Genomic DNA, 25,972 nt, shown 5'->3' on the forward strand with positions numbered 1-25,972 from the left:
GATTCCAGGTCAGAACCCTTTCAATAGTGTCACCACAAAAACTTGGTTCCACTAAAAACATATCCGACAAGTAACATACCCCTCATTATTGGAGAGAATGGTTGGGGACCAGTGTGGGTATATCGGTCAGGGCTCCGGAAGAAAGAGAAAGCACGTTGAATTGGGTGATTTGAGAAAAGTTGAATGTTGACATTATGCATTAATGTGGGCAATACCCTCATGCCAGTTTCAATGACTTGTTAACCCCTGTAGGCCTGAAGACGTGAGCCTCATTTTAATGGGATCCGGGAAGAAGGGTGGCAGAGGGACGGAGAGAGAAGGGAAAAGGTGAGAAGTGGGAAGGAGGTAGAGAGAACTGCTGACCAGAGCTGTGCCTCTTGGTCCAGGGCAGCAACCAGATTACAGAAATCCTGGGGTGAGACATAGTGTTGCCAGCCTTTGAAAGCCAGAAGGCAAGGGGCCCTAAGGGCATAGCTCGTGCCCAGCCACCACAGGGGATAAAGCAGGGTTCAGAATGCCTCAGGGTAAGTCAGCTAGGGATGTTAGAATTGCACCTCATTCACTCCCTCCCCTCAGGTTCACCTCCATCCTCTCTTACCCTGGAATTACTGCACTTGCAAATTCTCCCCAAGGAAATAGACAGGAAACAAGATTAAAAGACTGAGGATAAGATTTAAACTAGCCACTCCCTTGGAGGCATAAATGATGCTATTACATCTCTGGACCTGGAGAATACTGTTACTTTGTAGAATTAAGTAATGATACGCTCTGCTTTTATAATGTCACTAGAAGCCCAATGCATGAAGATTCGTGCTAGAATGGGCTTTCCTTTCCCTGGCTGCTGGCACCGCCTTTCCACTCCGGCCTAGCCCCTTTCCGCTCAGGCCCCGGAGCCGCCTCTTTCTGCTCCAGCCCTGCCTTCCCACGCTGCCCAGAGGCCCTGAGAGACTGGGGATGGGGCAGAACGCCTGCGTTGTCTCCATGGCGATGATGCAAGCGTCCTGCCCCCATCACTCGGTGCCTATGTATGCAAATTAACTGCCATCTTTGTTGGGTTAATTTGCATATCACTCCTGATTGGCTGGTGGCGTAGCGGAGGTATGGTCAATTTACATGTTTGTCTATTATTAGGTAAGACTGGAAGCCCAATGCACAAAATCCATGCAAGATTAGGCCTTCACAGCCCCAGCTGCCTGGATCCCTCCCTCGCAGCTGCTGGTGGCTGCCTGGATCCTGTGGCTGCAGTCCCAGCTTCGTCCTGGAAGGACATCTGGAAGGGCATCCAGTCTAATTAGCATATTACACTTTTATTATTATAGATGGCAGAGACTGAAAAACAGCTGCTGCTTTTGTTTTCTTTAATCCATGATTGCAAATGCTTCTGAAATTAACTAGTGCACTTTTGTACTAAGCATTTACTAGTATCAACATCAACATTTGTTTTAGGTATACTACATTGTAGAAAAAGCAGGTATGGAATAATGGCTAGGCCTTCCCTCAAATAGGTACATATTCTAATGAGGTGTCTAGGGACTTTTTTGTTTGTTTGTTTATTTTTGGTTAATTGAGATATAGTTTACATACAGAAAAGCTCACCCATTGTAACTATGTAATTTTGTCAGTTTTCACAAACATGTACAATCCTGTAACTAACAGTGCAATCGAGATACAGGATATTTCCATCATTCCAAAAAGTTCTAAAGCTTTTTAAATCTTTAATCCAACTCAACTGAATGTTTGGTATCGACTTTTGTTTCTTCTGAATTTAAATGGGAAACTGATGTTAGCACCCGAGCAGTAAGTTGCACATAGTAGGTGCTTTCGTAAACAGTATTTTTGTTGGTTTGTTTTCCCACCCTTCTCCGTAATATAACTACTCATATGGATTGTGAACTCACTGCACATGCAATAGGCTTAGGAGAACTTTATAATTTGGGCTGCACATTGAAGTCACCTGAAATCTGTTAAATGACCCAATGGCCCGGTGGCATCTCATTAAAGCAGGATGTCTTGGATTGATACCAAGGCATCAATAATCTTATCTTTCCAAGTAATTCCATATGTGGCTCAGGTGAGTCCCTCTGAGTTAGACCAATTCTTATCAACTCGGGCTGCACAGTAGAATCCCCTGGGCAACTGCTCAAAAATACTGATGCTTTCCCCCATTCTGATTTATATAACTTGTTTATAAAAGTAGACTAAAAAAAACCCCCCAAATTTGGATAATTTAATATTTCTGAATGGTTAGGCTCCAGTTAATCAAGATTTTATTATAGTTCTGGGTATGTGGTGGTGTTCAATAAATGTTAAATAGATGTCCTAATCTCACAGCAGAGGCGAGGGGGAATAAAATATGCTCTCTCTTGGAAATAAGCTGTTTGTGTATTTGAAATAATTATCTTAGCAAACTGTCACTTTCTGAAAATTGTCCTCCTAGGTAATTTACCTCAAATGGTAAGCCTTGTATTTTAAGAGAACACTATATTTCAACTATATATTTTTTTCCACCATAATAGTAGGCATATATATATCTACAGCACTTGCGTAATTCTCCCCAAGGAAATATACAGGAAACAAGATTAAAAGACTAAGGATAAGATTTAAACCAGCCACCGTCTTGGAAGCATAAATGATGCTATTGTGCCTCCGGGCCTGGAGAATGCTGCTGCTTTGTAAAAATGAGCAATGGTACTCCCTGCTTTTATAATGGCAGAATGAACACCTAATGTTGGTAGCTAGAACAGAAATGAACTAATGACATGGTTACGGAATATTTACATGTGATATCTTTTTCAGATTTCAGGAAATACTACCTAGCAAAAATCTTTTAAACATCAAGTTATGGATGACCCATTATGGCAGAAATGTTCCTTAGGCAAACCTCCCACACTTTATGTTATAAATAATTAGTCAGCATGCTGGAATTTTAAGGTACACTAACAGCACCAAGTATTGTATTTAATCCCTCAACAAACAGCATTTTTCTTAATATACACATTCTTGGTTTAAAACAAAAAAAAAATAGATAAAGTTTATTTAATTTGACTTTTTCACTTCTCACTCAATGATCTACTCTTTTTTATCCTTTTTAGGACCATCTCAGAAAATGGTGTCACCCAAACAAGAACACGAAGATAGGAAACATGACAAAGCCACAGATAAAGGAAGTGAAAGTGGGACTTCCTGTAATGAGCTCTCCACCTCCAGCTGTGACAGCCACTCAGAGGCGAGCACCCCGCAGGACAACCCGGCCAACACCCAGCAGGCCACAGCTCACCAGCCTAACACCTTAACCTTGGATCGCCCTTCCAAAAAAGCGCCTGTGCAATGGATGCCCCCACCAGACAAACGCAGAAACAGTGAACTCTTTCAGACACTCATCAGCAAGTCCCGGGAAACCAATCTTTCCAAAAAGAAAGTCTGTGAGAAGCTCAGCGTAGAAGAAGAAATGAAAAAGTGTATTCAGGATTTTAAAAAAATCCACATTCCAGATTATTTTCCAGAGCGGAAACGCCAGTGGCAATCCGAACTGTTACAGAAGTATGGGTTATAGTGATGATCACATTCCTACAGTATTGCAATGACATTCAATGTTTACTCCAGTGTCACTAACTGACTGTGTATTAACAATGGTCAGTGTGATTCTTGCTGCTCTTCCGTTTCGTGAGCTGTTAACGTGGGACAGTACTAGTATTTCCTTTCATTCCTTTTTGTTGTTGTTACTTTTAGAAATATTTACAAAAAGAAAAGAAGAACACCAATAAATGTTGATTCAAAGTGGTGTGTCTGATTCAAACCATTTTTCAAGAATGAAAGTACAATGTGCATGATCAAGAAGCTTAGAATCTTGATGTTTGAACTGTGGTCAACTGGATGTGTTCGTCGTTTTGTAACTCACTAAAAAGAAATCATATCACTCCAACTAAAAGGACAATATGGGTGAAGCAACATCAAGTTGATGGTTTGGGGACCCAAATCCAAAACTGTCTAACTGTTATTACAATAAAACAAGTATTATTTTTGCATGAGCACAATGTTACAAGTAAATCACAAGATATAGGGAAGGTCTGTTTGTTGTTTGGAAAGAAAAAAAAATGTTATAAAAAAGTAAAGCAAAAAAAAAAAAATTGTTTCGGGCAAAGCCTGTAAATGTAAGCTGTCTAGGAAACTGGATTTTGTTTGTTCTAGACCTGTGATTTTTTTGGTGTGTATGTGTATGGTGTTCTGTATGTTCAGATGGTGTAAATATGCCTTATACTATTGTGTTATGGCACTGACATTCATATATTAATGCTAGTCATGATTATTTCTGTGAAATGAGTTCTTACATCAGGCTGTGAAAATTGGTATAATGATGCTCTGAAAGATCCTACTATCATATTAATCAAAATCATTGAGGGAAATGGTAAAGAGCTTTATGTATTTATTAAAAAAGGAAAATATATTAGAATTCCTTGATTTCTATGGACTCTTCTTTTAGAATATTCACTTTTTACATGGTCTTCCATTTTTCTTTAAAATCACAAGTTAGAGAATGACACGTGCAAACTTCATGCTGACAAGTTAGAGTTTTAGTATAATTAAAAATGAAGCTACATTCTGGTCCTGAGAGCCTTGGTATTGATTAATAAAATCAGCCCACAGAGAAAGCAACTTCATCTGAGAATGCACTAAACTTTTATTTTAGCTGACAATCAGACTGAAAGCCTCTCCAAAAACAATTGAGAAGTTACTTCTTACAAATTAAGAGACAAAGGTGTCAACAGGAAGCTACAAGGTTAGCCTGAACGATAAGAAATTTCTTCCTGGCTGCACATGTGGAAACAAGTTTTCTTATCAGAAGCCACACAATGCTTGCCTTACCATCCCTACCATAAGAAAAGCATATCATGAAATTTCATTTACAAATAGGCTGAAAGAGGATAAAAATAACTTCAGGAATTATAGAGCTCAACTTTCTCTGTGGTTAGTTAGAATAGAAGTTGAGAAGCACTATGGATAATAGAGGGAGATAAGCATTATTAACTCCAAACTTAAAAATCTGTACTCATTTTTGGAGCTAGAGAAGCTGGTTACCCATAAACACTAACCTTTCTTGGGCAAAAAATCACTCTCAAAACTTAGTGAGTTAAAAACAACCACCATTTCTGAGTTTGCCATTCTGAGGATGGGCAATTTTGGCTGATATCAGCTGGACTGCTCTTCCACTGGTCTTATCTGCATTTACTTATCTAGATAATCTGCTGCTAAGTTGTCAGGGGCCAACTAACGTATGATGGCCTCGCTCATTGACAGGCTTGGATCTGGGTGCCTCAGTTTTCTGCATATCCCTTCCTCTCCGGTAGTCTAGCTCAAATTTGCTCTCATAATGGCAGTGATCCAAGAGTGTGAGACCAGAAGTTATAGGGCCTTTGGAAACCTGCCTCCCAACTCATATAACTCACTTCCCCTGCATTCTGTTGGTCAAAGCAAGTTATCTCAAATTTAAGGAATATGGAAGTATAATCTATGTCTTTATGGGAGCAACAATTTGTGGCCATTTGTAATCTACTGGAGAGCCAATCTCTCTTTCCAGATTCACACCTAGAAGCAAACTCTGGACACCACTTATTAGTGACTTATCAAAACTCTACCCACACCTTAAAATCATCACACACACACACACACACACACACACACACACACTTCTTCATTCACATTTGAAATCTTACCCATACTGCATATTTCAATTCAAATAACACATATTCTCCAAAGTTTTCATTAATTTTTCAGGGAAGAATTATTAATCATTCCACTCTCAGATCTCAGAGCACTTCAAAAACATTCTGCCTTGCTGTATAAATCATTTGTTTTATAATATCTAAGAATAAGAATATACATTTGTATTTTTCATTAGTTGAAGAGATTTTTCATATAAATTAAGATCATATTCATTTGTCTTTGAATTAGCAAAAACAATGAGTAGACAGTTTCTGATGCACAGTGGGTATTAATGATTCTGACAAATGAATAAACAATGTATATTCATTTGACAACTGAAAAAAACATTCTTTCCAATGTAAGAATCTCCTCAACAGTCCTCGAGAGAGACTCTCCCTGTCTCACTAAGCTTGCTAGAAGCTATTTTACAATGTTTGCAGGCCAAGTTTCATTCATTGGTATTATGTTGCTAATCCTTCACGGAGGTAAGAATCAAGTTAGTATTTTTCAAAATATTTCATAGTTTGTTCCAATTTGTATGAATGTGGTTTAGCCTCTCCTGCTAAGTATGCAGTGATTTGGCTTTAAAATGATCATCCTTCCACAGTGTTTACCTTTTGTTTGCATGCAGTAAACATAACCTAATATCATATTAGTGTTTTTTTTAGATTAGTTAAGAAAATAGTATAAAAATAGTTATGATAATTTAAAAAGGAAACAATTTGGAAGACTTGTCTATAAAAACCTTAAACATCGCATCTATTTTCAAATTTATTCTCCTTCATTCTATATTCTATATTCTTAAAAACATTCTCTTTGAAGCAGAACATACAGAAGTTAAAAGAATCACAAAACTGCAAGGTTGAAAGAATCTTATGTCATGTACATTTTCTATACAAATGAGTTACAAGTACTCTATGCCTATTTCTAGAGTGCCTACTATGGGCAAGGCCTTTTACCAGATGAGTTAAAGATACAGCAGTAAATAAGCAATAATAAAAATGCCTACGAGCTTATAGATTTAATTTCAACCACATGCCACACGGTATGTGCACAATGACTATGATAAAGTGCACGCAGTGGGGTAGGCTATAATAGCAGCACAAATATTGCTACAGAGATTTAGAGAAAAGAGACAACTTTATAGTAGAAGTAAAATCAAAGCTAAAACATGAAAAAAGGGGTTTTGGATTTGTACACATAGAATGTTGAAAAGAGGAAAGAGACAAGCCTATAAGTTTAAATATGGAAGGAGAATATAGTAGATGAAAATATTCCAGAAAAATTTTCACAAAAATATTAACAAATATATTTTAATACAAATTTTAATGAATAATCGTTCTTATGCTGAAGAATATATTGGTGAAGAATAGTTTAATAATCTTCATATTTAAATTTATATGCTCTTTTTGTGTTTTTTAAAAATATATTTTTATTAAATTCAGAGAGGAAGGGAGAGGGAGACAGAAACATCAATGATGAGAGAGAATCATTGATAGGCTGCCTCCTGCCCACCCCCTGCTGGGGATTGAGCCTGCAACCTGGGCTTGTGCCCTTGACTGGTATTGAACTCAGGACCCTTCGGTCTGCAGGCCGATGCTCTATTCACTGAGCCAGACCAGCTAGGGCCATATGCTCTTAAGTAAATTCTTCTTAAACCCATCCAGTCTCTTTTTCTCCCTGGCCCTCAGCCTCCAATTGCAGCAGCAGAGCACTAAGGAAGAAGCTAATTAGTTTGCTAGAGGCACATAGTAAAAGGACTGTCTCTAGTGCAAATACAAGTTCACACCTTCCTCATTTTCCACTTCTGTGACAGTAATCAGAACCATACTGTTCTGCCTTTTTTCTTCCTCACTCTGCTAAAAATGTGATCTCACAACCAATTTTTTTATATTCTCCTGCTTAAAATCCATCTCATTTCCTACTAGGAAAAAAACTTACAGTATACCTTATATAATTAACAAAGCTCTCTGTTTTCTACCTCCTCTCTTCCTCCAATTTTATCATCATGTATCAACATGTGCACACACACGTGCGCACGCGTGCACACACACACACATTCTTTTTTTCCAGCTATTTCTACCTCTAACTCCCAATGAGAGTTTACCACTCCTTTCTTTATGCACAGCAGTATAGTTATGAAAGGGACACATTTCATTAGCTTGTGTGAACATTCCTTCCTCTGCTTCTCCCAAGCAAAATTGAAGCTCTGCCAGCTCAGTCCCCGCCTATTTGGTGACGCAGAGTAAAAAGACTGAGAATACAAGAAACACAGTACATACTTCATGACTACCACAGTTTTCTTATTTTCTCTTAGCTTTGTCTTCCTGGCAAAATCAGTAATAAAAATAAAATATTACCATTTTGTAAACCCGAGTGAAATAATGGATCTAAGAAATATATCCATTATTGTCTGCTGAAATCATTACATGAAAGAATATGGGAATCTTTATAATGGGTGGATCAGGCTGACAGGATTCAATCCCCCTGTCGAATCTTACCAGATGTAGAGAAACATCAGGCATCAGTGCCTCTTTGGTGAAGCAAGAGGTACTCGGAAGCTCACAGCACTGTATCTAACTACCAGTTTTCTGGAAAAACAGGGAATAAAGAACCCTTTAAATGACAACAGAATTCAGTCAGTAATTTCTAAAAGGATGGAGTTCATATAACAAATTACATGATTTCCTTTTTTCCTTTTTATTAAATTTCTTGGGGTGATATCCTATATAATAAAACCCTAATATGAAATCGACCCAATGGTGCAATAACCAGTCGCTATGACACGCACTGACCTCCAGGGGGCAGACAATCAATGCAGGAGCTTCCCCTGGTGGTCTCAATGCACTCCCACTAGAGGAGCTCTGCTCAGCCAGAAGCTGGGCTCACGGCTGGCGAGTGCAGCGAGGGTGGTGGGAGCCTTTCCCGCCTCCGCAGCAGTGCTAAGGACCCCTCAAGGGGTTCCAGACTACAAGAGGGTGCAGGTCAGGCTGAGGGACCCCCCACCCCCCGCCCCACACTCCAGTGCATGAATGTTGTGCACCAGGCCTCTAGTTGGCTAATAAAACTATATAGGTTTTCAGTGTACATTTCTATTATACATGATCTTCATATTACATTGTGTGCCCACCATCCAAAGTCAAATTATCTATCACCATATATTTGTCCCCCTTTACCTTTTACTTTCCCCCACCCTCTTCCCTCTGGTAACCAATATACTGTTGTCTGCATCTATGAGTTGTAGTATGTTTGTGTTTCTTCTTTGTTCATTTGTTGCTTTCAGTTTTATAACCTACATAGGATTGAAATCATATGGTTCTTAGCTTTATCTGACTGACTTATTTTGCTTAGCATGATATTCTCAAGGTCCATCATGTTGTCACAAAATGCAGTATTTCATCTTTTCTTATGGCTGAGTAGTATCCTATTGTACATATGTGCCACATCTTCTTTATCCAATCACCTATTGCCGAACACTTTGGTAGTTTCCATGTCTAGGCCACCGTGAATAATGCTACAATAAACATGGGGGGGGGGTTCATATATTTTTGCTAATAAATGTTTTCAAAATATTTGGGTGGATACCCAGAAGAAGGGGTGCTGGGTCATATGGTAACTCTATTCCTAATTTTTTGAGGAACCTCTATACTCTTTTCCATAGAGGCTGTACAAGTTTACCTTCCTACCAGCAGTGAACGGAGGCTCTTTTTTCTCCAAAACCTCTCCAACACTTGTAATTACTTGTCTTGTTGATAATAGCCATTCTAACAGTTGTGAGATGGCTATTTATAGTTTGTTTTTTTCTTTTGTTAATCCTCACCTGAGGATATTTTCCCATTGATTTTTAGAGAGAGTGAAAGAGGGGATGGAAGGGAGAGAAAAAGAGAAAGAAAGGCATATCGATGTGAGAGAGACTGGCTGTCTCCTGCAAGCCCCTACCGGAGCTGGTTGAACCTTCAACCCAGGTATGTGCCCTTGTCTGGGAATCAAAACTGTGACCCTTCTATGTATAGGCTGTTGCTCTAACCATATGGATACACTGGCCAGGGTTAATTATAGTTTTGATTTGCATTTGCCTAATAGCTAGTAAGTTGAGCATCTTTTCATATATCTGTCGGCCATTTACACATCTTCGTGGAAGAAGTGTCTGTTTAGGCCCTCTGCCCATTTTTTAATTGGATTGTTTGTTTGTTTGATGCTGAGTTGTAAGAGTTCTGTATCTATTTTAAATCTTAACTCTTTGTCAGAGCTGTTGTTAGCAAATATCATCTTCCATTCAGTTGGTTGTCTTTGTTTTATTGTTGGTTTCTTTTTCTGTGCAGAAGCTTTTTAGTTTAATATAGTACCATTCATTTATTTTTGCTTTTACTTATCTTTCTTTTGTGGTCAAATTCATAAAATCTCTCTAAGACCAAGGTCCATAAGTTTATTACCTATGTTCTTTTTCCTATGTAATTTATTGTTTGAGGTCTTCTATTTAGTGTTTGTTTGTTTTTTTATCCGTTTTGAGTTAATTTTTGTGTATGGCGATAAACAACAGTTCAGTTTTATTTGTGTATTTTCTTTTGTTTTTTTGCATTTGGCTTCTCAATTTTTCCAGCACCATTTATTGAAGAGGCTTTCTTTTCTTCATTGTAGGTTTTTCATTCTTCTGTTGAAAATTATTTGCCCATATATATGTGGGTTTACTTCTGGGCTCTCAATTCTGTTCCATTGGTCTCTGTGTGTGTCTTTCTGCCAGTACCTTGCTGTTTTGATTATCGTAGCTTTGTAGTATAATTTGAAGTCAGGGAGTGTGATACCTCCAGCTTTGTTCTTTTTTTCTCAGGATTGCTTTGACAATTTGGTTCCGTTTGTGGTTCCATACTACCTTAAAACGCCTGAGTTGTAACCTCCCACTAATTATTCATCACCATTCTAATTCAGAAACCCAAAGTATATCTATTTTTTCACCATTATAGCTGCCAGCTCTTTGTTAGTAAAGTTATTTTGCTATACAAACTTTCAAGAAAATGTACTATTTTACAGTAGTTTTAAAAGCATTGCTAAACTTCATAGAGCTCTGAAATGTACTGAGAATGTTTCAGAAAGTAACTTCTGACACGAATCAATGTTGACATTTTAGATGCCTTTCATGTAAATATTTGCTCTAATACTCAAACTTGTCTTTATCAATGTAATACAACGGAATATCTGAATGATAATATACTTTGAGATTCTGCTGAATAATTTTTGGGGTATTGCCATTATTGCAAAGGTAATATTTCTCCTAAACTTCTGTTTAATATTATAATATCTCATTATCTGATTATTTTGAATGTATATAAAAATTGACATCAAAGTGAATGCCTTTTCTATTGTTCTTTAGTAAACACTTTATCAGTGGTTTTTTTTTTTATTAAGATATAATCCAGTACCACAAAATTCACCACTTTACATTATATAATTCAAAATCTTTAGTACATTCACCAAGTGGCACAACCATCACCACTATTTAATTAACAAAATATATGTTTTTCATCCTATCAACGAAGCCCATACCCATTAGCAGTCATTTCCTTATGCCCTTTCTCCCCACCAGCCCCTTGGTAATTATTAATCTACTTTCTTTCTTTATGCATTTGCCTCTTTTGGACATTCCACACATAAGAAATTATACCGGCAAGAAGAGAAGACCTTGGTTCTTGTCTTCCTGAAAGAAAGATTTCAGTCAAGAGACAAAATACAGCAAAGCAAGCAACTATTCATTGGCCGCGGCGAAAGCACACTCAGGAGAGAGAAACAAGGAAGGAATTAGCATGGAAGAAGCAACCACAGCGCCTAGGCTGGGCTGCTTTAGCTCACTGGGAAGTCAGAAAAAGGAGGCCTTTGAGGCAGGTCCCGGGGTTAGCCCAGACTAGCTGGCGCTGCCTAATGCTCCCCTGGTTGCAACTCTCGTGGGGTCCCTTGCAGAGAAGAAGGTGGGAAAGGGCATGCTCTCCTGAGGGAGAATGTGCATTGGGTCCTTTGTGTTGAGGGTATTAGTCTCTCCTGCTGGCAGGAATCTTAGGGAAGGTCTCAGGGGTGGATCTCAATAGAATGTTCATCAGCTTTCCAGGTGTGTTTTCTCAGCGTCATGGTCTCTGCTGATTGGTGGGCGCCAGGGGATCATTCGTCAATGCAGCCGGTCCTGAGGTCAGCCTTGGAGTTGCTTGTCTGGGTCAGGAGCTGAAATACAACTGAGAGCTAGATGTTATCTCTAAGGAGGAAAGGTCAGGTGGTCTTAACCCCAGGACTAGCAATATGCTAGGGAAGGAAAGGTCAATCTGGGGGCAAGGTCCTTGTTTTCCCAGTTTTGCCCTTTGCTAGGCTCCGGGGGCTTTCTGCCCTGGTGACCTTCCGTACCTGCTGTAAGTTGCTCTTGTTTGTTCAGCTGTTGTCTGTTTCCCTATTCCACTTGTCCTGGCTTACTCTCCTGTCTCAAATCATACAGTAAGTATGTGGTGTTTTGTATGGAGTTTTTACACTTAGCATAATGTTTTCAAAGTTTGTGAATGTTGTATCATGAATCAGTACTTCATTTCTTTTGAAGCTGAATAATATTGTATGGTACAGATATAGCACATTTTGTTTATCCATTCATCAATTGTATTGTATGGTACAGATATAGCACATTTTGTTTATCCATTCATCAATTGATAGGCATTTGGGTTGTTTCCGCTCTTTGCTATTACAAGTAATGCTGCTGTGAACATTTGCTTACGAGTTTTTGGGTAAGCATATGTTTTAAATTTTCTTGAGGATATACTTAGTGGAATTACTGAGCCCTACTGTAACTGTGTTTAACTTTTTGAGGGACTACCATATTCTTTTTTCAAAACAATTGCAACATTGTATAGTGCTGCAAGCCATCTATGAGGGCTCCTATCCCCATGTCCTCAACAGACCTATTGTTTGTCTTTTTTATTATAGCTGAGAAGGCTAACCCCTATTTTGTAAAACTACTGTTTGGAATTCTCTGCTGTTTTTTAGACGGCCTCTTATTCTAAAAAAATAACTTTGCTTTCTAGCCTGCTTTAGCCTGCTTGCAAAATGAGGAAGATAAACTTAGCTGTCTGACCTTGTAGGCCAGAGACTAGATATGCCCATACTCTCAATGCCATGCCAGGTGTAGTTTTTAATTGGATAGAACTGTGTTGTTTTCAAGGCCAGCAGTGAGATAACCACTAAGCACACACAGGGCTGGCTCCTTAATAAAAAGGGAAGTTCTGCTTGTAGTTCTGCTTAGAATTTGAATTCATTTTTCTCTGAGCCCACCAGTGAATAAAGTGTGACTCCAAATTCTCCGAGCATTGCTTGATTTCTTCCGGTTTCCAGTAACATAGCCACCTAATAATTGTGAAATGGTAATTTGTTGTGGTTTTGATTTGTATTTGTCTAATGATTAGTGATGTTGAACACTTGTTTATAAGCTTATTGGCCATTTCTATATCTCCTTTGGAAAAATGCTTATTCAAATCCTTTACTCATTTTAAATTGGATTTATTTTTTGTATTGTTAAGTTGTAAGAGTGGGTTTTTAAAAAATAAATATTTTTATTGATTTCAGAGAGCAAGGGAGAGGGAGGCTAGAAATATCAATGGTGAGAGAATCATTGATTGGCTGCCTCCTGCACGCCTCCCACTAGAGACTGAGCCTGCAACCCAGCATGTACCCTTGGCTGGAATCAAACCCAGGACCCTTCAGTCTGCAGGCTAGCACTCTATCCACTGAGCCAAACCAGCTAGGGCAAGAGTATCTACATATTCTGGATATTAGAGCTTATCAGATAAAGGTTTGGAAGTATTTTTATTAAACGTTTGGGCCAAATAAGTTTCCTAGTCCTTGCCAAGAGGCTTTGTGTGCATGCTAGGGTTACCCTTCAACACTCAGACAGTTTACTTACCCCATTTTGACCTTTGCCTACTGCTTGGGCAGAGCTTGAAGGTCAGCCAGCGGCAAGTGCTTAGGACATTATCTGGTCTCTCCTGGTACTTGTGCAGCCCTGGGATTGAACTCAGTCCTACAGAAGCACGTGGCCTTGTAGTTTCCCTAGAAACATATTGTTTGCCAAGGTCCCCCATGGACATCTTGTTCCCCAGCATATCCTTTTAATTGCTCTGGTCAGTTTGTTCTTTGCTGTGATAATAAACAATTGCCACTGGTTATTTTCTACAACACCCTCAGGAAAAGGATGTTCACACTGTGAGACGTCTGAGTCAGGTCAAACAAAAACATGTCTTGCCAGTAACATTTTCTAGAAAACTTGGGGAATTGTGCTTTGGAAGGACTCTGGCCACGTTTTATTCCTTCCAGAAGATGGTAGGCTGCTGACCTTGACTCTGCGGGCTTTTGGTTTCCAAGGCCACTACGGGACTATGAGAAAGGGGCCTGGGACTGGGGCACGTTAAAATGCCACACAGCTCACTTTTTAAAAAACAAACAAACTGAGATTCAGTAAAGTCTTGAATAAAGACTCTCCAAATTGATGCCAGCTTTTGGTTCATTTCCAGAGTTTTTAAAAAGTTGACTTTGACCCTTTTTTTTTTCAATGTTCTCATTGCTCTTTTGAGGAGAGGATTTTTGGAGTTCTTATCCATTCATACTCTAGCAATTTCTAGTTTTTAAAATTGATATAAATTTAACGCTTGTCTTTTTTTAAAGGACATTTTTTTAACAAATAGGAAATCATATTTTCAATGTACAGAAAATATGTGCTCATTCCATGGCATCATGTGGACTCTTACAGGGTGAAGCCATTCCCTCCATGGTCTTCTCAGAAGCCCCACTGCAAATTCAACATAATTTGACTCTTTAGTGATATTCTTGCTTCTTGATTTCATCACTCTGAGATTGCATTGTAATCCTCTGATGAATTATGCCACATGCAAAATAAGACTGCAGTAAAATAACATAAATCAAAGAATATGCAATATGTTGAAAGTTGTATTTCACATGACTGAAAATACTGGCAGTTCTGATATTATGATAATAAAAACACTGTGGTGTCTAGCTTTCCTTCTATGGACAAAGAATAATAATGATCAGCAAAAAATTTATATTTCATAACTTTTATATTTCATAACTGCCTCCATTGTTCTAGAGTTTCCTGCATTTTGAACAGCATACTAATCACTTCCCTCTGTATCTAGAAATCATGAGCCCGCATGAGAAAGGCCAAGCTCAAGGCTGTCACACCATGTAATAAATCCAATCACTTCAAAAGAGCTCCTACCTTAGTCTTGATTAGATCAGGCTGAGGTAAAAAGTTTGCTGTTTAGAATAGTCACCTCTCTCAAAACTACTTGGCAGTGGAAGAATGATTTAGCTTGGAAAGTTCTATTAAGGAAACAAAATCACCGGTCACCAGTGATGTGCTGGTCCGAGGCTTTGGTTTATGGGCAAGAAGCTGGTTTACCTTGAGCAGGGCATGTATGGGTATATGCAGACCAGACTGGCTTGTAGCAAGATGGCATAATATCCTTTTGCAACCTTTTTATTTTTAAATGGTCTTTTTCAATTTTAAGCCCAATAAAAATGGTTTTGATGTCGAAATAATAAACCCTAATTCCAAGTAAATCATTATTAGCATGTTTGAATGGCTGCCTTCTCACTTCCCCCTCATTATTTCAATAACCTCAGATTTTTCCTCTTTGAAGTAAAGACAATACAAAGGCAGAGATAAAGCAATCGTTTCATAATCACATAGAAATGCTCATAAGTAGTAATAGTAATATTTGGGCATAAAATTCTGAATCCACCTATACACAAAACACAAATTACCCAATTTCAAATTAGTATCTTCTTAATAGCAAGTAAACTATCACTGAAAATGCACTGTCTTTCTACCTGAGGACATGAAGAAAATGAAGTGTGTCATAAATACATTATTTTACATTATGCAACATTTCTGTTAACAATCATCACTGCAGTCCTACATAAAGAATATTATCTATAGGAAATACATAGGTCATTATTCCAAAAATTGAAAAAAATACAAAATACATAAAGCATCATTAAATATTTTAATGCTTGAAATGTTTAACTGAAAACCTTAAACTGCCTTATTTTTTTCAAAGTAGAGCTTAGATTCTTCAATCTGATGGTGGAAATCACCTACAATGGTGAGCAGACAGGATCTATCTTCAAATTAGGAAGAAATTTCCATCTCACATCTGCTGTTGCCAATGTCTAGATACTGAAACAGGTGCATCTATAGCACAATTAAGGACATGGATGAAATTTTGATTCCAAGTAATCAAAGTTTCCTACATGTTAATGGTGTGCCTTTTCACTACATCTGTCACCCTGTCTCTCTGTCTGTTCCTTATATACAAAATGTCATATCTTATATGCTAAATAGTCATTTCACAAATTGTCATTAATGCAGAAACACCCCATAGGTTGACATAATGCACCTGTCATATTGCTTTTGAAGTATTTCTTTATTTTTAATTGAGCAATTAAATAAAAAGCCAACTGGAACCTTAGCTAGAAAACCATTAGTCCTTTATTCATATATATTTGCACCCACCATTTTATTTGCACATCTATTCATGAAGTCATTATTAATTTGTTTGTTTAGTTTTGGTTTTTATTTTTTTCTTTCTACATATACTAGAGACCTGGTGCACGAAATTCATGCACAGGAAGGTCCCCTCAGCCCAGCCTGCACCCTCTTTAATCCGGGACCCCTCGGCTGACATCCCTCTCACAATCCAGGACTGCTGGCTCCTAACTGCTCACCTGCCTGCCTGCCTGATTGCCCCTAACTGCCCCCCTTTCCAGCCTGATCACCCCTAACCGCCTCTGCCTGCAGGCCTGATCGCCCCTAACTGCCCCTCCCTGCCAGCCTGGTCGCCCCCAACTGCCCCCCTCTGCTGACCTGGTCACCCCTCACAGCCCCCGCCCCTGCTGGCCTGGTTGCTGCCAACTGCCCCCCTGCCAACCTGATCACCCCTAACCACCTCTGCCTGCTGGCCTGATCACCTTTAACTGTCCCCCCACCCCCCCGCCGGCCTGGTCACCCCCAACTGCCCCCCTTGCTGGTCTAATTGCCTCATACAGCCTGCTGTTTAGTCGTTTGGTCACCCTTCACTGCTCCCCCCACCAGCCTGATTGTCCCACACAGCCTGCTGTTCAGTCATTTGTTCATCCCTCACTAACCCCCATGCCAACCTGGTCGCCCCACACAGCCTGCTGTTCAGTCATTTGTCCATCCCTCACTAACCCCCATGCCAGCCTGGTCGCCTCACACAGCCTGCTGTTCAGTCATTTGGTCATCCCTCACTAACCCCCATGCCAGCCTGGTTGCCCCATGCAGCCTGCTGTTCGGTTGTTACTGTGAGGACATCCTGACCAATTTGCATATTACCCTTTTATTATTATAGATTACTAGAGGCCTAGTGCAGAAAATTCATGCACGGGTAGGGTCCCTAGCAGCTGCTGGCTGCTGGCTGGGGCCTCCCTTCCCCTGGCTGCCTGCTGCTGCTGCCAGCCGGGGCTTCCCTTTGCACCCACCTTGGCCTGGCGCTTCCCGCTTACCTGCTCCACCTTCCCGCTGCAGTCCTGCTCTCATTAGGGCCCATTGGGGCTGGCAGCACCTCCACTGTCACCCACTGCCAGTGCCCATGTTGCCAACACCTGCCATGATCCGCACCACCCCCTGGTGGTCAGTGCATGTCTAACTCCCAGTCGATTGAATTCTCGCCTGTAGGAAAAATTTGCATATTAGTCTTTTATTATATAGGATTTTCTTGGGTTATCCTGACACATCTGGTACAAATGCCTCTGGTGGGTTTAACCTTTTTATAAGCCTTTTATAACCATTACAACAATTTTTTTAGTAGAAATTTAAAACTGTAAGTATAAAGAACAGCAGATGCAAATGGAATTCCAGTTCAGTTATTCACTTCCTCTTGCAAATCACTTAGCTTTTTGAAATTAGTTCCTCTTTGGCTCTATAGTGGAGAACCACACTACCCAGCAGATAATACCTGTACAAGGTACTTTATAAACTACAAATAGAGATAACACTGTTATTAGCAGAAGGTAAACAAGTAGGTTAGCATGAATAATTATGCATCTGGAGCAGTGTAGAGATGGGGAATCAGATATTCTTAAAGAGACATTTGGGAAGGGGAAGTTTAATAGTCTATTAAACATTCTAAGTCAGCCTGTTGAATGTTATACCTGTTTTCACATCAAACATCTGCAGAAACCCCATTACCCTGTATAAACTGATTTAAAAGCTAGGTTTATAATATAATATGATGTCTCTTTCTATTGCATATTATGTGAACAATACATTTCCTTTCCTTTGAGGACCACCCGGAAGCTCCTGTATCTATAACATACATACCATTTATATCATATATTTCCAGGGCCAGAAAAATGCATGTCTAGTGGATCAAGTATCCCAATGTTAGTGAGCATATTTTTCATATTTTTGCTTAGTGGAAACATTCCCATATATTTGATAATGGCAAATATACTTATTAAATGACCACAATTTTCTGGCATGAGTCCATGTTTTTGAGCTTCAAATTAAGAAATAACCTTAATAACGGTGAACTGACTTTGAATTTTTATTTAAATCACTCTTAGCTGCAAGATTTATTCTAAATAGCTATATGCAATAGCCTACTATTATTTGAGAAGATGAGGCCACTAGAATATTTCTCTGGATTCCACTAATTCATTCTTTGTGTAGATCTTAACAGTAGCAGTTCTTAGATATAAAATGTCAGGTTGGCCATAGATAGCTGCTATTCTTTATTTTATTGCCTACAGCTTTTATCTTTCCTGTTGGAGCTTTGTGCATTTGCTTTGGCCAACAATTCTATAAACCGCAAATACACCTTTGATTCTAAAAATGTGCCAGTTAATGTCACTGGAGGTAGTGATAAAGGAGTTTTCCATGTGGCTTGCTTTTGCTTCCCTGCTGGACTTAGCTACATTATTCATGGTCACCTTTCGTCCATCTGGCAGCACTCCTTTTCTCTTGTTAGCTCTTCATACATGAGATCTCATCACCAAGCCTGACAATGTTTGACTAACATCCTCTAGTGCAAAGAGCAACTAATGGAAGCTGCCGGGTAGAACCCCACTCCCCGTCCCCTGACCACCCTGGCTTCAGTCACACGTTGCCTGGGCAGCAGTGCCAATAACTCTGCTCTCCCTTCTCTGAGTTGGCTGGTTCTTAAAGGTGATTTCTGATTGAGTCCCAGACAACCATAGCTATTTAATTGACATAGAACTTCTCTCCAGATAATCAGAACTGAGGAACACGGAATCTTTCTCTGTAAATAGCAATATGTAGATAAATTTAAAAATTCTGGGACTTGCATTATGGCAATGTTTCATTATCCTACATCCTTAAGGAATTTGACATATTGATTAATGGAGCTCATTTCAGTGCCCTTTTCTTTTTAGAATTTATTGCTAATGTATTGTTGTTTTTAAAGAAATCATAAGAAACTAATTTTCTGTCTTAACAAGTATGTTAGAATATGATTACATACTTTATCATGAATGAGGATCTTGTTCCAGATTTGACACTCTTCAAAGCTCATATAGCCCTAACTTGTTTGGCTCATTGGATAGAGCGTCGGCCTGCGGACAGAAAGGTCCCAGGTTCAATTCCGGTCAAGGGCATGTACCTTGGTTGCGGGCACATCCCCAGTAGGAGTTGTGCAGGAGGCAGCTGATCGATATTTCTCTCCCATGGATGTTTCTGACTCTCTATCCCTCTCCCTTCCTCTCTGTAAAAAATCAATAAAATATATTTAAAAAATATAAAAAATAAAAGCTCATATATTTCTATAGATCTCTGTAGACAGGCTCGCATGGTCAGTTGAACAATTAAGGGCTGCCCAACAATACTAACAGGTGTGACTAACTTGTTATAATTTTTCCCTACAGTTGTTAATCAAATAGGTTACCATAAAGTTTTATATAGTTGTCATTTTGTCCTCATTTCCATAAGCATCCAGTGAACCTTGATTTTTTCACCTGTGAAGATCAAAAGTGCTTTATGTTTTCTATGGCATGGTTTGAGGGGTATTCGAAGGACCATGCTGCCATAATAGGCCAATAACCACCTATTCTGGTACCAGGGTCTGGATTTTTCCCACTAGGAATTCATTCTCATTTCTTTTAACCTTATTGATTATTTTATATTTAAATATGTAAATAAATCTAGAGTAGATAAAGTAAATTAAATTGTTTTACAATAAGGTGTGAGTGACCTGGGTCAATTTCATTCTCAAACGAAGAGAGCAGTTAGAATGTTGGATGTGTGTTATAGTAGTTAAGGGAGGAAATGGAGAAATAGAACTTGAAGGATAACTTGATCTACTCTATCATGTTTCCTGGTGTCCGTCTGATTTTAACTTCCCATCATCTTTGCATAAGACAAGTATCTCTCACTTGGACCAATGACAGCAGTTCAAGTCTACACTCAGGTAAAAAAAAATCCCAATGAGAGATCTTGGCCTCAAGCCATTTTCAGTTTTCCCTGTTTAATCTCCACTCCAGCCAGTGATGATTTAATAGCTCCTTCAGTTAGCCTATCATCTTTTTAAAACAATTTTTAAAATAGATTTTTAGAGAGAGAGAAAAGGAGAGGGAGAGAGAGATAAGCATCGATGTGAGAGGGAAACATCCATTGGCTGCCTCCTGGTATGCCCCCTACCTGAATCCAGGGTATATGTGCCCTGATCTGGAATAGAACTGGCAACCTTTTGGTGCATGGGATGACACCAACCAACTGAGCCACCCTGGCTAGGGCTTCATATAACCTAGCATCGTATAGTTGGGTACAACTATGACCAGCATTGCCCTTGTTTCATTTCAGAGTATTAGTTATAAGCAGATTTCCCTGCGTGGGACGTCTGCGCCCCTATACCCTGCGCGGTTCAAGAATCACCTGTACATATTTATAGCTTGACTCATTGTGCCAGAACATCCTCAAACAGCCCAGCGTGGGCAGGCTGAGAGAGCATCTTAGACATTGGCCACAAGACAATGTTTCCTTCAACTGTGAGCACATAGACTCAGCAAACTGTTCCTATGCGTCCAGGTGACAGTATAGCCTCCACCTTTCATCCATGTCTAGGAAACAATTTATATAACTTATAACAGGGGAAAAAAAAGAACAAAATAAAGTATAATATTTCTTCAATGTTACTATCCTTCACTGTCAATTTTTTTTTTGTTTGCTTGTAACTCTCTATCTCTGTTAGCAAATAGAAGAATCCCACTTCTTCATGCACCAAATGGAAAAAGGAAAAGATGTAACTAGATATCATTGTTGTTATTTTGTAAATAAAAGAAGGAAGCAAGGAAAAAGAAAGAACAGGGGCTAGGGCATGTCCTTTGTCCTTGAATGTGGATGGTTTGCTTGAGGTTTTGTAATTATTTAAAAGAGACCTCCCATCAAAGTTCTGAAAAAATAGTAGGTAATATTTGATCATTATTAATGCTACTGCAATTAGAAAATAAATGGGCTTTGATGAAAAGATGTTTAAACTGAAGTCTGCTGCATGGATAGGTGAGCCAGCCTTTCATTCAGTACCTTATTTAAAACAAATTAATGTGAGGTCTCACCAGGACAGGTAAGTTTTCCCTGATCTTAGAAAAACATCCTAAAACAATTATTGTGTACTGAATATGTATATTTATCGCACATTTCTTTCAACACCTCTATTTATTACCTTTCAGTATTTTCAGGTAAATAAATTGTATGCTACTAAATTTCAGAAATTTACACGATTTCCTTCTATTTCTACAGCATAATCAGTTTCATCTCTAGGGAGTTAATCATTAGTGACTTTGCCTCAGGGTATTTCTGAGGACATAACTCATAAGGTAAAACCACTTGCTCTTTTCTCAGAAAATCTATGAAATGCCTCTTATTTTTGCATACTTTGGAAAAATTAAAGTTCAAAGAGCCACAGACAACGTACGAACCTCAACATTATTGGATTTATATGTTAATTTTTCAGTGTATGCATATAATATTGTCATTAGCCTAGGAGAACCACAGAGCTGACATTTTACTGGCTTCATTGACAATTAATCGGGGTCAAAAGATCACTTGGATGGCCTCAGCATAAAGACAACACCTATTCTCCAAGGATAAGGCCTTTAGTGGCTCCCTTGATTGAAGTTGTCCTCTGGCAAGACACAGCAGCTTTATGTCCTTTCTCGGCCCCCACATTTATCATTTTTATGCCTTACACTATAGCCAAATGGGATTGACCATCATTTCACAAATAACCCTTGGTTTTCCAACTATATTACTGCTCACATCATTTTACCACCTGGAATTTCTTTCTGCACTCATAAGGTGTTAACTGTTCCTTCAAAACTTTCTCAGATTCAGCCTCCTGATTGACAAAGCAAGACCTAATTTGTCCCTAATGGGAATACCCACAGAATCTGGTTTGCACCTCGATCAATTACAGATCCATAATGCTTTATATTAGTAGTCATTTATGTATTTATGTTATTTTTCTCCTGATATGTAGTGTTTTAAAAAGTCCAGAATGAGCTTCTTTATCAACTCTGTATCCATGTAGCACCCACTGTGAATACATATTTTAATATATGTGTATTTGATATCATAGAATCCAATAAAATAATAAATTGAAGTGAAGAATGAACAAGATGGAACTCAGAAGATGAATATTTTTTTAAATTTCTTTATTGATTGAGGTATCACATATTTGTCCTCATCCCCCCATTCCCATCCCACACCCCTCCCCACACATGCCCCCACTCCCCTGTTGTCCTTAACTGCTGGTTAGGCTCATATGCTTGCACACAAGTCCTTTGGTTGATCTCTCCCCTTTACCCCCACCCTTCCCTACCCTCCCCCTGAGGCCTGACAGTCTGATCCATGCCTCCTTGTTTCTGGGTCTGTTCTTGTTCATCAGTCTATGTTGTTCATTATTTCCCCTAGATGAGTGAGATCATGTGCTATTAGAAATACACTTATAAGAACCGAAAATGAGACAAGCAATAATGGTTATGGTGACAGGCAAATGATTCAGTCTGTAGTGAGTTTCTTTCTGGGCCAACAGTTCTTTTGAGACCCAATTTCAATGTCCAACAGTTCCTTATGTGTACATGTCAGCACTGACATTTCAGTTCTGGATGGTGGACAAATGGTGGTAATGCAGGTCTGACTCTCTCTGGTTTGGTCCTGGGCAACCTGCAGTGATGCACAGCTGCTAACTGCTAGTATGGGAGGGCCACATCAGCGTCTTCCATCTCTGGACTGCTTCTCTTTTGTCTTCATGGCTGGAGTAGTCCTGTCAATTCCTCTCTTGCTGGAATCCACATGGTCTCAGGAGTTGTTTTCTGAAAATATACAAATATATTCTCGACCAAAAGTTAATAAAGGAATATTTTCTATAAATTTGACTTGGGATCCTATTGCATTTTTTGCCCAAATGATTTTCCTCTGGCTTGTTTTGACACCTTGTGTGTTTTTCATGGGTGTCTTGCTTTTAGCCTTACAATTAATTTTCTAAAGTATTAATTTTCTAGATGTAATTTACTTACAGGATATTTTTCCTTACATGATATTCTTCTACTATCCCTCCTTTTTTTATTTAAATGTTAGGAGGCTTTTGAAAATTTTATAATGTAGTCTTGATGGCTTTTAAATTTTAATTTTTTGCACTATAATATTACTGTTTTAGGTTCATTACATGGTGCACAATTTTATCATGAGATGACGTACCAATAAAAATTTTAGTTAACACTTTAGGAACACCTTTTTGTCCAGTACAATTAATTTTTCTAGAATATTCACTTGTTTCAACTAGCCAATTTAAATTTGCCTAAAAACTTGACTACTATTTTACTGTCAAATTTATTACTCTAACAACAATCTTATTTTACCCTGTAAATATTAGTGGAAGGGATGATTTGCCTTCTTGAGTAGGTCCTGAGCATTCCTGGTGGTAGGCTGGATTTAGATGAGAAGATGAATATTTTTAAGATAAAATAAAAAATTAAAGCAACAACTATGCATTACTGCCATTGAAGATCTAGTTTACAATATCAGAAATTCATTTTAAGTTTGTAAGAAACATAAGCTTAAATAAATTTTAAGCTCACTACATATATTGAGTTTCTACTATGTTCACATCTTTATAGACTTTTATGGTTATACTAGAGGCCCGGTGCATGAAATTCGTGCATGGAGTGGGGGTTGTCCCTCAGCCCAGCCTGTACCCTCTCCAATCGGGGACCCCTCGAGGGATCCCCTGGGATCGGGCCTAAACGGGCAGTCGGACATCCCTCTCACAATCCAGGACTGCTGGCTCCCAACTGCTCGCCTGCTTGCCTTCCTGATTGCCCCTAACCGCTTCTGCCTGCCAGCCTGATCACCCCCTAACCACTCTGCTGCCAGCCTGTTTGCACCCAACTTCCCTCCTCTGCCGGCCTGGTCACCCCTAACTGCCCTCTCCTGCAGGGTTGATCACCTCTAACTGCCCTCCCTTGCAGGCCTGGTCCTTCTCAACTGCCCTCCCTTGCAGGCCGGGTGCCTCCCAACTGCCCTCTCCTGCTGGCCATCTTGTGGTGGCCATCCTGTGTCCACATGGGGGCAGGACAGCTGGTTTGCCCTGAAGGGTGTCCCTGATCAGGGTGGGGTACCCTTGGGGCGTGGGTCGGCCTGAGTGAGGGGCCTGTGGTGGTTTGCAGGCAGGCCACGCCCCCTGGCAACGCAAGCGGAGGCCCTGGTATCTGGAATTTATTTTCCTTCTACAATTGAAACTTTGTAGCCTGGAGCGGAGCCAAGCCTGCTGCTACCTCCAAGGCCCGCAGGCATTTGTGTTGGGTTTATAATTGAAACTTTGTTGCCTTAAGCGGGTGGGCCCGGCCAGGGAGTGTCGAAAGCTTTGCTTCCCCTGTTGCCGGCGGCAACCCTGGCCTGCTCTCTCAAGCTCCATTCTGCCGCCATTTGTTTGAATTTGTTTACCTTCTATAATTGAAACTTTGTAGCTTGAGTGGAGGCTTAGGCCTGCAACGGCTGGCAGAAAGCTTGGCTTCCTCTGTTACCTAGGAAACCTTGCTCTCTGTGGCTGTAGCCATCTTGGTTTGGGTTAATTTGCATGCTCGCTCTGATTGGATGGTTAATTTGCATGCTCGCTCTGATTGGGCGTGGCTTGTGGGCGTGGCTTGTGGATGTGTCGGAGGTGTGGTCAATTTGCATATTTGTCTATTATTATATAGGATAAATATGTATATATAGTATATGTACATGCTTTTTATTTTATTTTTACTAAACTGAAATTGCATAAATATTACTTTGCAACTAAGTTTTTTTTTAGCAATTTAATAGATATCCTTCACATCCTATATAATGAAAGGCTAATATGCAAATAGACTGAACTGTGTGGAACGACCGGTCGCTATGATGCGCATTGACCACCAGGTGGCAGATGCTCAACACAGGAGTTGCTCCCTGGTGGTCAGTGCACTCCCACTGGGGAAGCACCACTCAGCCAGAAGCCAGGCTCATGGCTGGTGAGTGCAGCGGCATTGGTGGGAGCCTCTCCCGCCTCTGCGACAGCACTAAGGACCCCTTGGGGGATATCCGAGTCAGACATTCCCATGGGGTCCTGGACTGTGAGAGGGCACAGGTTGGGCTGAGGGGACCTCCCCCCGCACCCCGCCAGTGCATGAATGTTGTTCACTGGGCCTCTAGTTAGTAAATAAAGAGCTAATTATTATCCTTAATGACTGTATCATATTCCATAATTTGTGGTAGATGATAGGTTACTGATGAACATTTAGCTTGCCTTTGGATTTGTTGTTAGAAATAAGACTGATATGAATATGCTTATGTGCATATAACAATATTATTATATTTTCTTTATTTGAGATAGTTTCTTAGATGTGAAATTTCTGGACAATGGGTATATAAAATTACAATTTTAATATATTATGCTAATGAATATCCATGGAGGCTGTCATGCTTAATTGTATCTGTTTCTTTACTGTTTATCAGTATTTGATATTACTAATATTTTACATTTTGGTAAATATATTTATGATGGTGGTAAATATCTATATATATAAAAAAGGCTAATATGCTAAGTGTCCGACTGTCTGACCAGTTGCTATGATGCACACTGACCACCTGGGGGAAGATGCTCAACGCAGGAGCTACTGAGCTGCAGTGACTTGGCAGCAGTGGTTCTTGGGTGACGCACCCCAAAACCAGAGAAGAGGG

The 25,972-nt window shown here is 39.5% G+C and overlaps 1 protein-coding gene across 1 annotated transcript in view; it reads left to right on the plus strand.

The window, feature by feature from the left end:
* The window catches only part of KCTD8 (potassium channel tetramerization domain containing 8), a 214,449-nt gene extending 210,030 nt beyond the window's left edge, over positions 1–4,419 (plus strand). The window contains exon 2 of the mRNA XM_008140262.3: positions 3,093–4,419. Coding sequence (XP_008138484.2) covers positions 3,093–3,553 — 461 coding nt within the window. The 3' untranslated portion in view covers positions 3,554–4,419. The remainder of the gene's footprint in view (positions 1–3,092) is intronic.
* The last annotated feature ends 21,553 nt before the right edge of the window (positions 4,420–25,972 follow it).

The sequence above is a fragment of the Eptesicus fuscus genome, chromosome 2 (genome assembly GCF_027574615.1).
Source record: "Eptesicus fuscus isolate TK198812 chromosome 2, DD_ASM_mEF_20220401, whole genome shotgun sequence".
NCBI classification, from domain to species: Eukaryota; Metazoa; Chordata; class Mammalia; order Chiroptera; family Vespertilionidae; genus Eptesicus; species Eptesicus fuscus.